The following is a 15,964-nucleotide window of genomic DNA, read 5'->3' on the forward strand; positions in this document are numbered from 1 at the left end:
CCATTTAACGTAACCCTTGAAATGTCAAGGCTTATTGCAGAAACATTTGCAGCCATAAAGGACTCAACATTAAATGCAGTATCCCTCAGCAAGTTTTTGTGCTAATGTCAGAGATGGACAGTTTATTTTTTTTACCTGCTGGCTAATGTCCACTATCAACAGCACTTCAGGCGTCATCCAGAGTGATGAAAGGAGTTTTGTTTTTCTTGTCAGCATTCATCAGCCACACACTTGCCACATTTTGTGTACGTATTTCTTTATCTGTGTTTCGCTGTTAAAGGTTCAGTGTTTTGTGTTTACAGAAATACAAGCTTCAAACGGGCAAAGTGAACTCCCTGTTAGTTTAGCAGTTTATCCTTTTTCTTTGTTGTGGAGAGATTTTCCCTCAAACATAAACAAAATGATGTGGTCAAATTAGGCCTTGCAATCTAAAGGGCTGTTGAGCAGGTCATTTCTAGTATCAAGATTGCGGTTTGTTGCCCTTGGAAACGCTGTGTTTTGGTGTGCTCCTCTTCCTCCCCCATTATGAGGCTTTGCCTTCAGAGAAATGCTGTTATTAACTGTGCCTGGGCATGCTTATATGTAAAAAGGACATATGCAAAAAGGGCCTCTTAGGCGTGCCGCACAGTGGTGTTTGAACACACTGCCTCCCAGAAAACACCACAGTGGAATTTTCCCACTTTCTTGGAGTCAATTACACATGAAAAATCTGTCTGGCTCCTGCTTTTCCCTGGCAAACTGGAGTTACACTCTGTGACCCCTTTTTTTCATCCAAATCAGGCACAGACACACACAGACAGACTCTTTGCAAAGCCCATGAGCTGACCTTGCTTTGACTGCTACAACACCAGCACCCTCTTAAAAGCTTGATGAGCTGGCTGAAATATTACCCACTCGAGATACCGATGCAAGCTTCTATCACGTTTTAATGAAGCCAAAGTCATCTTTGTCTAAGTGACCCAGCTTAAGGAGTTAATAGATGGGGTCGGGGCAAAGCTTCATGGCAGTGTTATTGCCTTTATGCAATTCCATGCCATACGCACAGCAGAAAGGTTAAATTCTCTCTGCAGGTGTGTCTATTCCACTTCCATAGGCGAAAAAAGGACTCCAATTACAATCGACTAGTGGTTTTCCCTCTCCCTAGTGCTGCCGCTGTGACGCAGGCAAGGAGAAATCTAGAGGCATAAGAATTCTGGCCTCGATTATAGTCATTAAAATGGAAGCCTGGCTCCGAGCAATTACCCCATGGGGGAGCAGAACAAGTATAAGAGGGAAAGAGTGAAACCGATTCAGAGGGGAGGGATACAGGTGAAGGAGAGTGCTCAGATATCTATGGAGATGGAGGACAGACAAAACACTCAGATACAGAGGGAGGGTGCAGAGTGGGGTGAGTGAAGGTAAAAGGACAAAAGTGAGAGAGTGAGCATGATTGAGAGAGGCAGAATCCGAGAGGCTGTCACCTGTGAATGGGTCTCCAAAGCGATTCGGCAGGAGGCTGTCAATGCAGAGGAAAACCGAAAAGAAGGTGGAGAGGAGATAATGTGCTCCCAATGTGACATGATGTCAAAGGAGTGGTGTGTACGTCTGGCCTGCCACAGTGCTGTCATTTTGAACCCAGCCCTGGGAGATCTCCCCCAAACTAGTCTGTTAATACTCATCACAGTCACTGTCATCATCATCATTATCACTATAATCATTGCCACAGTCAACTGCGCACACAGAGGACCCGGCCACCGGGGAGCAGGAGTTGAACTCACAAAGGTGGAAGCACAGTAAATGCTGCTGGGCTGTCCTTGGAATGGCAGGCGTCCACTGAGGAAGTTTAGGAAGTTCACTGGGTGAATCACCAATGAAGTTTATGGCTTTGTTTCATCCTCTGCCCAAACATCTCTCGGATGAGTTTCTCTAAATGACTGATCGTGAGGTAATTGCACGAGTCACTGCAGTCTTTGTTCACTACAGCAACCTCCAGATTGACAGTCCCTAGATTGCTTTCTCTCCTCATTTTGGCCTGGAGCAATGTTCTTTTTTGTCTGACACAACACTATTGATCTCTCAGTGGAATTGTACATTCACAGGTCTACATGAATTGCACTGGCTCTGTGATTGCACTGCTGCAGAATTTGGGGTTTTTGTTCCAATGAAGGAGATACAGATTGCCTTTTGTGAGTTCCTCTCATTTACTGCCACTAAGCCTTGGCATTATTATCAACAGCATCGCATAAGAGCTTTTGTTGAGGTTCAACTGCTTGTAACTGCACAAAACAAAAACAGGTATAGTGCAAAGTACCTGGTGGATGAAGGAAACAAATATTGGATTTTAAAATATAGGGAAAGATGTTTGTAATTTGCAACTGTACGTCCTGCTTTTTTTAATCCAATTTGATACGATAATGCTGTTTAGATTAGAAGCATAGTCTTTAGAAGCCTTTTCTAACATAATGTGACAGACCTGGCCCAACACAATAATCAGTTGTTACATGCATTTATATGGAAGTCAAGTTAGGAGAAAGGAGAAATTGTGTCCACTGCTACACAGAACTTTAAAATTGATTTTACATTATTCCACGTATTGCTGGTTCAACTAGTAATGCTGCATAAATTGTGATAATTATAGATTGTCATGCTGTGAATGCTAATGAGGCAGAAATGCAAAGGCATTTACTTTGGTGATTTATGGTTAGAGAACACTGATTGGCCATTGCATGTTTCTTATGTTTGCCCAAACCACCATCTCACCAACAAGGGCTACGAAAAAATCAGTAACTCTTAGGCCACGTCCACACGTACCAAAACGATCTTTTTTTTACCCGTCTTCCCTGGATTTGTTTCAAGAATCGTTGCGTCCAAACAGATCCATTTGTAAATGACTCAACGCGCTACTTCATATTCCAGGCCTATAGGCGGCGCTGTTTCTGCTACAGAAATTCACCAAAAAACGGAGAAGAAGAGCATCGTCACTTCCACTTCCCATCATAACATGACTAGCTAGACTAACGTTCTCTTAATACATCCATGGACTATAATAACTTTCACCATTGCTCATTTTATAAAGGCCTCTGCAAGAAAACGGTTAACGCGCTAACGTTAGCTCTGCTAACTAGCTAACATTGGCAGTCAAACAAACATCAATGATCCAATGTCTTTTTGATAATCTACACGTTTTTCTTGCAGTAGCCTTTCTACAATAAGCCGTGCTAAAAGTTACTATAATCCGTTCAAGGAGTTGATAAGCAGACAGATTAGCTAGCTAGTTGATAAATTGTCTACTTCCACTTTATAAACAGATAACCATAGCAGCTAACATTAACGTAACGTAGCTGCTTTAGCGATGTTTAACGTTAGCTACATAATGTTAGCAATATATCTTGTGTAGAATCCAGGACCGGCAGAGCAGAGGGAAGTGTCAGGGAGCAGAGACATTTATTTAGACAAGTATTTAGATGAAGTGAGCTTGTTTGACCATGGAGATGGGATATGCTCGCTTATAGCTTCACCGCAGTCGTGTGTGTCAGTGGCCGCGGGTAAGAGGTCGAGGGGTGTGGCGATGACATCATCGATACCATAAGTATGCGGCTTCGCCGTCCAAACGAAGCCAAAAGGGAGCCGTTTTCGAATTTTTTCACCCTGGGACCAGGTTTCAAAAAAGTGCGTTTTCAGGCAGTGCGTTTACTGGATTTGTGTGGACAACGGGGCCAAACGATGCTAAACATGTGCGTTTGCACCAAAAAGCGTCTCCGTGTGGATGGCCCCTTAGATTACTTGTAAATGAGCCAAGACTGCCAAACTGGATTAACAAATGCATGGAGAAAATCGACAAATTTTAAGATTATTGTTAACATGTGTCGAGCACTGACACAATGTTTCTTTCACTCTCCCCCTCTTCCAGTCTGTCCTCTATGTCTCTATTATTGTTGTCTTTCTATTGTTGTCAATCTCTTGTGTGGCAAGTGCTTGCTGCTGCACTTGCCAATGCACATGACAGCTCCTTTTTAATAGCATTCACCACAAATGACAGTTTCTATAATGGCATTTTAATTATCAAGCCAAATTGTAACTTCCTTTTCATATCCAAATATATGGAAAACAATGTTCTCAGGGGTCTTACTCATCTGTGTCGGCAGCATGTTTTATCTGAAATGCCACCACCATAAAATTATTTTTGGAGTGATGAGGTTCGGGGAACACTGTTATAGTTGTAGTGCTTTTCTAATAGGGTGCAGCAACTAACATCTTGACACAATGCATGTCTTCCATCAAGTAATCTTGAGTTCTCCACATCATGTCTCAATTGTCCTGTTAGTGCTCTTGCGTGGAATACTTTAAGCTGGGGTCGGAGATCATCCTTAAAATAAAAATGTTTTTGACCTACCCCTTGACACCAGTTTGTTTGTATTAATTTTGTAGCTTATTCATTGTCTATAAATAGAATTTCTAAAAACAAAAAGAAGAAAATACTGGGAAATGGATTTTCATGGAGGACAAATACATTCAGCCAAGGAGCAAAGGATAATACTGTATTTTGGTGAGCACAGAATCATAAGCAGCTAAAGTATAATGGTACAACATGGAGGTCACCATGGTGTGACCCGTGATCGGACATGGGGAGCCAATAAGTTAATTGGCATACTGCGACAACCGCAGTATGCCAATTAACTTTCAAAAGAAGAACTTAAAGAACCATTTTAGCTGCTCTGCCAGTTTCCCACTGTAAATGCTTGTAATGCCGCATTAGAAATCCTGGCAGAAATTATGTTCTATTGTAAACTTGCTTTTCCATTATCTAGAAGTGAATAATGTTTCACATTTCTGTTTGTGGCCTCTTGTCAGATTATCAGCTTATACAGTATAAAAGCTCTGGTGCAGCTATGGGCGGCAAAGCAATTTTCTCCCTCTGATTCACCTATAGCGATGCCTGCAGCTGTATACTCTCTTACCTCAGCAAGCCACTTTACAGTATTTTAAATGCCTTTCTATCCAATGTGGTTATTGTAATGCTTCTGTGGTGGCATAACGCTGCAGCCAGTTCCATCAAACCTTTTTAACAAGGTGACTTTGTGGCAGTTTTTGCAAGTAATTGCTCTGCATGGTTCCTTCAGGTCTGGTCACACAGCCTGTTTTGAGGCCTGTTCTCTTCGCTCACACCTCTGGCCTGCTTTTCTGTCCCTGCTGCTGTAAAAATCCTTTAACCTCTGCTGTCATTCTCCCACTGCGCAGCAGTGTCGGGCTCTCGTTGGAATGGGCCTGCCACACTGCAGAGAGGATGCAGAGCTGTCAAGCCTCATTGCCATTTAATGAACAAACATGTTTCTGGTAGATTCTCTTTGGTTAAGAGGAAAAGCCATCTGCACTATAGTCAGGCAAAACGCATACGAACATTAGAAATGAGCGTGCAGCCCTATCTTTCCAGGTCTGGGCCCAAACCACAGCACTACGAAAACGCACTTTACTACGGACTCACGTGGGCGGCACTCAAGCTAACTAGAACTACAAAGGATATGATCTCAAGTCTTAATTAAAAGTGGGATTTGGACACTCACTACCGTGGATTAGGCAGAGATCCCTCTGTTTTGCTCACAATTATTATTCTGTCACATAAAGGAAGAAACTGAGTTACCACGAATATTCAAGCACAATTTTACACATTAATAGTACAGCATCACACCGTTATTTATCATACGAGGTATGTATGATGTTGGAGGTGAAATGATGCATCTGTTCAGTAACTAGGTTGTATGCATGGTGACTCTTGCATGACGTGCATGCATTTCTGTCCAGGCATGGCAGTAAGAGAGATGGTATCACAAATCGTAAATGTACTGTAACTTAGCAACCACACTAGATACAAATTAATACTGTGTGTGTTTATCTGTGGTTGGAACATACAAATAGAGCAGTAATCAAATGGAGCGATTTGGTACAAGGTGTAGATGTTTTTAATACTTTTTTTTCCCACCATAAGTTTAAGCTACCCATGCTCACTCTTTTCTATAAGGGAAAGAACTAATTTAGAAACCACCTTTGAGTCTCAATTTTCTTTCTCGAAAATCACTTAAAGACGAAGTTGTAGCAGAATGCAATTCCAATCCTAAGATTTCCTTTTGACTTAAGAGCGTAAGATCTTCCAAAATCAATCTTTACATTCATGCACCCAAAACTGCCCCCCAAAGCATTAGAAATGCATTAAAATATATTGAATAATGTAGTCACGTTCCCCAGAATTTAAAGTTGTAAGCGGAAATGCACGCCAAGGTATAAAGCAGGGTACAGGATATGCTGACACATGTTGATATTTTCTTTGGTTGTCCAATTGAATTTTTGAGGGAAAAAGCAATTCAAGAGTGCTGGTTGACCAATTATTGTGTTTGAAACGTGTGCAGTGCGGAGAGACTTTTCATTGCATCACAGACAATCTGTCCTGTGTCGGATTATTGACATTATATTTGTGTCAGCAGCCTCTCTTTGGTTTCTACTCAAAAACAAAAAAAATCTATCTTTTGGAACAACTGGTCAAAATTAAAACATTTATTTAAAAAAAAAGAAAAAAAAAGGTAAATAAGGAACATCCTTAATAGATTTATATGATTGTATTCTTGATTGCTAGATTATACCAAAATACACTTTCTGTACTAATTTCTAGTGTACTGTATATTATTTAATTCTTTACAGAAACGGATTACTCCAATTCTCCAAACTTCTTCCCTGATTCCGCCAGGAAACCACGCTTTCAGGCCGTTATTCCCTGGAGCCGACATCGGTAAACACGATAAGAAAATCAAAGATTGACTATTAAGCACAAGTTGTGTCACTGAGTTTAGTTTCTATCAAAGATTGACTATTAAGCGCAAGAGGCGTCACTTAGTTATTTTTGTAAACACAAAAAACGTGTGCAGCTCTATTATCCGTTAACTAGAAGTATTGGATCGGGTATCGGTAGATATTCAATATTTAAAAAATCGGATCGGGGGTCAAAAAAGCTGATCGGGACATCCCTATGTATGACATTTGGGGTTTGTGTGCATAAGCTCCCTCTCTTATCTATGCTGCACCATTGTCTATGTGCTGAACCAGCAGCAGGCAGAAGCCACTTCAGGCATTTCATACGGGTGTGTATTGTCAGCATCCATAAAGATGACAAGGGAGACTGTATATTGGTAGCGTGGTCTGCTGCCATGTGTCATCTGTTTTTTTAGGGCCTATCAGAGGACACAAGGGGACAGGATCTGATTCAGCTCTGCGACTACAGGCAGATCAGGCCCAACAGGCTCATTGTAATGGCAAATAAAGGTGTTAGAGGCCTTGTTGGTACAGAAAAGCCAGCCACCCATTGTCTCTGTCCTTACTTTTCACACTAAGCCTGGTACTGTGCAAGGCTGCGCCCACACCCGTTAAATAAGCATAGGCCTTGCTTAACAGTCATTACTGCTGTGCTCAGTCTGACTTCATGGATCGTTATGCTGAATAGATGTGTCCCATTCTGTGTAGGGGCCAAGCATGGAAAGTGAAATGAATTACACAGAGCAGTGAGTACTCTCTCTCCATGGCTAATATGAGCCCCACTTATGAGTGTGATCCTTGTTTTTTTTACACATAGCTCTGTGCTATCAAAAGCTAATTATGGATATTAGCTATATCTTCATAATAGTCTCAATGAGTTGTTGAGAATTACATTTTTTTTTTTAAATGTCTATCTATTGAAATGTGTGTGAGAGAAGAAAAGCTTAAAAACCTTTTTTTCTAAGGAAACCCTTAGGATGTGATAGTAAAGAGGCATGGCAGTAATCCTCAATGCCACCTGAGAGGCCAGTAAACTCAGCATGACAGAAAGGGTGCATTGTCATTTCATGGCTGGCTACAAAATCAGACGGAGTAGGCCACCTGACCCTTGCCATTCTATTGCTTCGCAAACGTGTCAGCCATCCTCACCGAAGGAAATTGTGCTCCAATAATAAAAAAATAAAAAAGCAATTTAATGGAAACAACGATCTAAATGTACATAACAGTATATAGCAAACCGAGAACAGGGCTGCAGCCAAATTGTCAAGCGATAGAAAAGACCTGGAGGATGGAGCAGGAAGCTTTGGACTTTCTCCATGCCTCTCCATAGTAAGAAAACAGCAGGGTTGGGCCGGGCATGCAGGCAGGATGCCTGGAGCAGCTCTGAATATCAGTAGTGACAGAGACCTTAGTGCCTTATGGTTGCAACAGATGTCTCTCTCTGCTGTGCTTGATCAACATAACACCATCGAATCATTTGAATTGAAGGCCAGCCACTCTGTGTGAAGTATTAAGAAAGGCATAGCTGTTTATTTCTCTTGTGCCTCGCATGTACCTTGAAGCACTGCCTGAGATGAAGTTGCCGGACTTGACAAGGTGACACACTGCCAAACAAAACAATTGGATTATGAGCTTAAAAGAATGAAGGCACAGAAATGGCGGGCCAAGAATAGTGACATTTGCAAAAGAGCAGGAAATCTTTGTCTTCATTTAGATAGTAAACACAAACGTCATGTCTGTCTTATTTTCCGTAAGCATCTGCTACATATTCATACGTGACACGCATACTGTAACTCAATAAGCTTTACATATGCATGATTAATTCTATCTTTTAGTTGTATGTCTGGGTGTTTGTTTGGGGATGAGTGAAAATCCATATCTATGTCCATGTATACTTATACTATATTAGTATCCTCCTTCTGTTATCAGTGTGTGTCCATATGGATTATACCACTCTCTTATCACTTTCACCTCAAGTTCTCTCTCTTGCACATTGGTGGCAGAATCACACACTGGAGTAATTCCAGATTTGTATCAAGTAGACAGTGTTTGAATCATCTCTCTCTGGCTCACCCTCTTGTCACTTCTATTCACTGTCCTCTCTCTCTCTCATACATTGAAAGTCTTATCCCTAGTTTCCACCGTAAAGTCATAAAGTCGCAGAAATGGTGTCACAAAGTTCAATATTTTGAGTGTCTCTTGTGGGAAACAATCTTCCGACTAGCACTGCCACATTGTGCGTCACTTAGTAGGATTCAGTCCTGGGGCTTAGCGAGAGAATAGTCCATATTGTTTGTGACATTCAGGTTCTGTTTCTATGAGGAGTGTGTGCAGGGCCAAGAGTTCAGATCTCAAAATTTCTTGATAAAAAAAACTCATGACAGCCAATTTCTTTAAATGAATGATGTGTCAAAAGCAGCCCATGAACTGAATATGCCCTTCTCCCTTTGACAATCTGCACATACGTATGGTAGAAATACATATAAGTATTTTGATTATTCATACTGAGCCACATCTGTCTCAAGAAAAGCAAGATTAGAAAGGGGGATGATTGTTTGGAATGAAAGGTTGAAATTGGCAATTTCCATGTGACTAAATTACTCAGTAGGGGTTATGTGTCACACAGAAGATTGATGCCATGCTTCTAAGTAAATCAGTGTTGTGGTCACTCTATCTCTGTCCTGCTCCTGGAGCTGTTCTGCACTTTGTTAGCAGGTTATCAGGAATAAGCAGACATTGGAGGAACCTCTGCAAAGCTTTTACTTAGAAGCAGCTACAGAAAACACATTTTATTTGTAATGAAGACCAATGGTCTTAGCTGCACTATTGTTTTGACAAATTTTTTGACAAATTTTGAGCTATAATGTCAGTGGATTTGAATATTGCAAAAGGGGAATGTTACCAGAGTATAAAGCCACTGACGGTCACTGTGAGCTGTAGGCTTTTACTGTGTTTTGTGCAACACCTCCACCACGTCATGAAGGTCACAATAACGTCTTCCATGACATGCTGTCCTTTTTAATTTATTTATTTATTTATACTGTGTATGTCCATTTCACTATCAAATCATCTTGGTCACAAATATTTTCTTGGGTATGAATAAAGGTCTATCTTATCTTTTTTTGCGTATGCGCAGCACAAGATGTAATCAGGGTTGCTCATGGCACTGTACTTGTATCTCAGCCACGTGTAAAAATGTTATTAAGGAAATAGCAGCTTTCGCTCTCACTGCGGTTAAGCTTCACATATCTACAACTGAGGTAGAGGAGAGGAGAGCAGTGGAGGTTATAAAGCAGTAGTTTGGGGGAGGGGGAAGTAGAGCATGTCTACAATAAAGTGAAGGGAAATTTCAGTTCACCCTCAGGGAGTATTGGAGAGTAGGTGTGAAAAATAGGCTGGTCTTAGTGTTGCAGAGTGACAAAACCTCCTCAGACATGTCACAAAAGAAGCAGATTCAGTTTGAATCTGTCTGTCTGGGTTTGTGTGCATGTGAGAATGCAGCTGGCTGTGAATGTAATTGACCATGGTAATGGACATTACATGGGACAACTAAGGATAGCAGGACAAGGATCCTGCCATATGTACATAGAATTATGGTGAGTGAGGCCTTTTTGCAGGGAAAACATGAGTGTTGGTGCTAGAGTGCAGATATTCTTTATACTGCCATGTTAGTGGTGTGGTTGAGTAAAAGGATATTTCTATTTATGTGTGTGCACTGTACAATCTTTCTGTGTACAAAATACCCTGTGTATGTCTTATGAGTGTCATGATGCAGTGCTTGGAGCTAGAGAGCTGTGCAAGTGATAGCCCTGCTCAGGCTAAATAATTAGTCAAATCCTGAATTCTACTCGACACCCATAGGAACAGTACCACCAAGGCTAAATATCACCCACTGAAGTGGTGCTTATCTCTCTGTGTGGGCTGGAGAAATGGCAGTACCTATGTGTGTGGTTGGGGATGTACATTTTCTCTATTATTTAAGCTACTTGTGCGCTAACATTTATATTTGGAATGTGCAGTATCTTAAGCTTCTAGTTTGTGTTACCTACATGCCTTGATGAAGCACAACATTGTTGTGTTGCAGCAACTGTCAATTTGATTCCCTAGTATTGACTTCACATTTGTCATATAGAAGTACGTAAAGCTCTCTCTGATAAGAATGTATTCCTGACCTCCTGCCCCTTGTCTTTTTTTGTTTTGTTGTGTTTATGTGCAGGAGCTCCAGTTTGAGCGGCTAACCAGGGAGCTGGAAGTGGAGAGGCAGATTGTGGCCAATCAGCTGGAAAGATGCAGACTCGGGGCTGAGTCGCCAGGCGCTGGTAGCAGCAGGTAATGAGAAGATGCACATACACATACATACACACACACACACATCCACAACCCAACACATGGCGTTTTCATCCTTCACAGCAGTGACCATATTCCATAGTGTAACCTTATGGCATAGTGATGGAGCATCCCAGTGTGCTCAAATATGATGGACTGTAAATCTAAAAATGTCCCCCTCCTGTCTTGTTATTTAGAAATGGACAGAATTGTTCCAGTGTTATCGTAGCTTATCAAAAGTGTGGTTTAATTTAAACGTGCAGGAATTTGTCATGACTAATTGGCCTCAAATCATTTTTATGTTAAGCTCAAATTAAAATATATAGACTTTTTAGGAAAAATATTAAGCCTATGTTTATCAGTGACAAAATGTGCATGTGTTTGTTAAATGTGCCTAATAGTGGAGTGTTGTTTGCTCAGTGAAGTGCTGCGCTGCTAAGTTCTGGGAACGCATTCCCATTTCATCAGCTAAGATGCAAGGCTGCTTGATCATCACACTTCAGTGACCACACACTCTGTCCTGTCTGATGTGGCTCAGACATGTCAAGTTCGTTTGTACAGCTCAATACCACGTACAATATTCCAATGGGCTTCACAGAGCCTCTGTGAAGAAGGGTTGACACCGGTCTTATATTATTACCTGCAATGTCAAAAGATTTAGATAAACATAATCTTGATATGTATGTCTGAATTTAGTCATAGTAATATGGTTTAAAGTGTTATGTGTGTGTCTTGTAACATTCACATTCAAACATCACTGTTTTCAGTTGTAGTTGCACTTAAGTAATATGTGGACCATCTTTTAGTTCTGGTTAATAATGTTAAAGTGGCAAGGGAAATTACAATAGAGGTTAATAGACTGTGACATTTAAGAGACTGCTTAATGGTCAGAATTTTCAGGCACTATTAATATGATGATTTTTCTTTTGTTGCTTTTGCTTATTTGCTTCCATTAAGGCCAGACATTTTGATGGTAAAGCAAAGTGTTGTATTGTGTGTGTACTAATGACTAACCAACCCACACTGATGCGTAGCTGTTTTAGTCATATGTGTTATGTCTCATTGGAAAGTTCATGATTACGCCTAAGGTTGTTGATATAAAGATTATGGTCAGACTTGGAATTAATCTGCTCAGTTTGGCAGTTTCCCTGCTGTATTTATAAGTTGTCCGATGTTAAAAAAAGTGCCTAATTGTCCAAAGTCTTTATATAGAACACTGAATGCTAATGTCATTAACTAAGGCTACCAAAAGTTGTAGTTCAACCCCATGGTACCATCTCAGGCCCACTTTCTAAAGAAATGGAAGTGTTATTTGCATATTGTTCCCAAATGGTCACCTGATGCCAGGTTTGGGCCACATTTGTTCTGCAATGGACCATGATACAATTGGGATATATCTGGATACATGACACTTGGTCTGAATAGAGGCTGTAATGGCTCTCTGTGATCTCTTCTGGCTTTGTAATAATAAGCCCTATGCATTCTTGCACTCCAGCCTGCATACCTGCAAAAAACACCCATGTAGTACCAGCAGATTGTAGTACTCAGGAGTAAGATTTCCCCTTTCCCCCTTTTATAGAGGCGCAGGTATAGAGCAGCTTCAAGTGCTGCCAAAAAGGTCTGGACAACAGCTCTCTGAAAATATACACAGCGAGGCTATTTACTTTAATTTTCTCTTCCAGAAGTACTGTAATTTTAGACCTCAATTTTAGTGTATCCAAACACGCCAGTGATCATATTTGGAGATAGAAGCACTCTTTCTTTAAACAATATTACTGCCTCTAATAGGAAAGGGTTCTTTTTTGTGTGCTGGTCACAGTGAAAATCCAAATCTGTTTTGTGCAGTGTTCAGCTCATTGTCATTGGTCCATCAGTGGCATCAGTTAACATTTAGTCAACCAAAAGAGGAAAAAAAAACAATTTTTCACAGTATTTGGTGAACGAGCCAAGCGTAATGCCAGTGAATATGGATTTGACCTCTAGTAAACATTAGCCATAATAATTAAATTAGCTGATACTTAAATAATAATAATCATCAGCTCGTTGGGACTACTACGTCATTGACATTATTATGTCTTTACAAGGTAATTGCAAAGGGTTACTGGAACATTTAACAATGGCTTTATACCATTTGATATAGAGGGATGACCAGTATTGAGTCTAACTTTTGCTTCTTTTTTTAAACTTAAACACAACTACACAGTGGAAAGCACAGAGTTTGAAGTAGGCTTATATTATGTTTAATTTCTCAAATAGCGACATATTAATAGAGAGATGTTGTTTCATTTCCCTGGTATATACATTATTTATTTAAATAAATAGATAATTTTAGTAAGAAGCCTTGCTTTTTTATCTGCTCCTCTTTGTTATGAACATTTGCTTAACTGAGTAAGAGTAGTACTTTCTACTAGAAACTCTTGTGTCAGCATTAGATGTTTTGAGTGATGGCGATGTTTGAAAATGGGGGGGAAAAAAGAGAGAATTTTCTTCTCTTTTGTAGACATCTTTAGGTAGCTTTTGTATGCTGCAAAATGCTGACTCTGTAGGACTAGCTTACTTGTTTGTGTGGAACAAAGAGTGCATATACATGCCTTGCTAAAATATATAGTCTGTGTTGTGCTCTGCGTTGCTCTTTGCCAAAATCTTGCCCCCTTGACCAGATAACCTGGCCTGAAAAAGGGAAAATATCATTAAAAGATGCTTGTGTCTTTCCTACAAATAATTTGTCAGAACTTCAACGCCTGCTCCCAACTGTTTAACTTGCATTGCCTAATGCAGTCCCACAGGATAAGATGATTCTTTTAAAATATATTACCTACTACCACCCACAATTGAAAAATAGCCCTTTTCAGCGGAAATAACTTTTAAAGGAACTCGGGCACTAAACCTGTGTTTTAAATGAAAAAAGCAGGGGCTAAATTTAGTTCTTGGCCCACAAAAAGTTCCTGCTTCAGTGGTAGTACTGTACTTTATATTAGCCTATTATCTATCTGAGTGGAATTTCTTATTGCAGCCTCAAGGTTTCGATTGACCAACCAGCTCTGAACAACAACTGTACAGCTTATATTCACACAGTAATGAACTCTTGTGTTCAAATCCTCTAAAGAGCCCACTGTTTAGCTGTGCATCCCGATTTATTTAGTGGTTCATGTTTTTAGATGTAGCAGAAAAATCAATACTGCTTCTGTTGCCACAGAGATACCAGTACTTTGGTGTCTTGGTTTTTTGGCAGGCAAATGTCCACAAGACCTCTCAGAAACATAGTTAAGGGTTGAATAATGGGTGAATAATCAGGTCTCTCCAGCAGAAATCTACCTCTGTTATCCTGATTTTTTTGTAATGCTATTCTAATAATGAGCCAACTATGCCATTTACATGATGTTACAGAAGACAGCCAGTCTTCCCACTGGGGGACTGGTAGCCATCCACCACCTCCTAGGGACTCCTAAAGAAAACATGTAACCCAATTTTCACACCTTTTTTAAAGACAGAGAAGGACAAATAAATTGGTTTTCACTGGAGATTTGTGTGTGAATGGAGATTAGCTTCAACCATTGAACTCACACTGCTTGGCGCAATAGCTCAGCGGGATGACGGCCGAGGTGACAGCACACTTAAGGGTTGTGATGAGAGTCCTTACATTTCATGACACCTCCAAAGTTGACCACCCCCTTCATTTCTACAAGCATATAGGAGGTGGTCATCAAAGTTGACCTCTGGCAAAACTCCTAAAAGATGAAACCTCTACCCAGCCAAAGAGGTTGATGGGAAATTAGTGTCCTGTCAGGGTTAGGCCTGTTGTATATCAGCATCTGCAGTTTTACAATCTCTTTTTACGCTGCCTTCACCCAGCTGCTGGTCGGCATGCAGCAAGCATGGTGCATCATCATTATGGTCGCCATTCTTCCACTTCATCTATCATGGTTCAGTGGAGCACAACTCGCCCAACTTCCTCTTTTTAATTGCCTGCGTGCTCATTAAAATTCAGAGAGCCGTGTTACTTAAAGCTCGAGTGTCACCTTAGATGGAAAAATAGCAGCAGTTGCAACATTGGATGGTTGATAGTAATGACCAGCAAGTAGAGGATATTGAAAAGAAAAGGGTAGGAACACTGCTTCGAGGTCTCCTGCTTGGCCTCTGTCTGTCTTAACACCCCAGCCTTGGAAAAATGGCTTTGAGAAAGTGAATAACTTTTTCTTTTGTCGGAAAGTATTTCAAAGGTACATGAGTTGGAATTATTAGGGGGCTATTATTAGATGGCTCGCATGGCTATTCTGCATTTTCTTTCTTTTTTTTCTGTGAAAAAATATAAAACATTTAGTTAGATCGAGAAGGATTTAGAGTTATATTTACCTCCTCCAAGGAGGTTGTGTTTTTGGTTTGGTTACTTGCCTACAGGCCAAATGTTCATAAAACTTAGTGGAAGGGTGTATCATGGACCAAGGAAGAACCCATCAAATTTTGGAGTGGATCCAAAACACAGGGTGGACACACACACATTTTTCTATTTAGTTAACATTGCGAGATAGGCCGTTTGTGCTGCATTCATGTGGTTGGAAAAATTAGAAAAAGGAGTTCCCGACTGTGAAATATCACACTGCATTACATTGTGACAGGTCTGTGCTCACGAGTGCCCTTTCAGTTAAGTTTTTATTTAATTTCAGTTTGTTTCAGTTTAGTTTAAGTTACATTTTTCTAAGCATTTTAAGGTAGGCTTTAAGAAAATAAAAAAAAAGGTATACTTATTCTTCTATAGGGTTATTGCCCGAACTTGGAATGGTTACATATGCAGGCTTGTAAAACTCCAGCTAAACTTTTGGAGTTTGCATCTTCCTTGTAGCTCTCCTGCTGTCAGGACTAG

At 40.4% G+C, this 15,964-nt stretch overlaps 1 protein-coding gene across 5 annotated transcripts in view; it reads left to right on the top strand.

Annotated features, from left to right (window-relative positions):
* pkp4 (plakophilin 4) overlaps positions 1–15,964 on the top strand; it is an 81,471-nt gene that overhangs the window by 21,506 nt on the left and 44,001 nt on the right. For all 5 annotated transcript variants that reach the window (XM_078261773.1, XM_078261774.1, XM_078261777.1 and 2 more), the window contains one exon: positions 10,994–11,106. In XM_078261773.1, the coding sequence (XP_078117899.1) occupies positions 10,994–11,106 (113 nt within the window). The remainder of the gene's footprint in view (positions 1–10,993; positions 11,107–15,964) is intronic.

The sequence above is a fragment of the Sander vitreus genome, chromosome 11 (assembly GCF_031162955.1).
Source record: "Sander vitreus isolate 19-12246 chromosome 11, sanVit1, whole genome shotgun sequence".
In the NCBI taxonomy this organism is placed as follows: domain Eukaryota; kingdom Metazoa; phylum Chordata; class Actinopteri; order Perciformes; family Percidae; genus Sander; species Sander vitreus.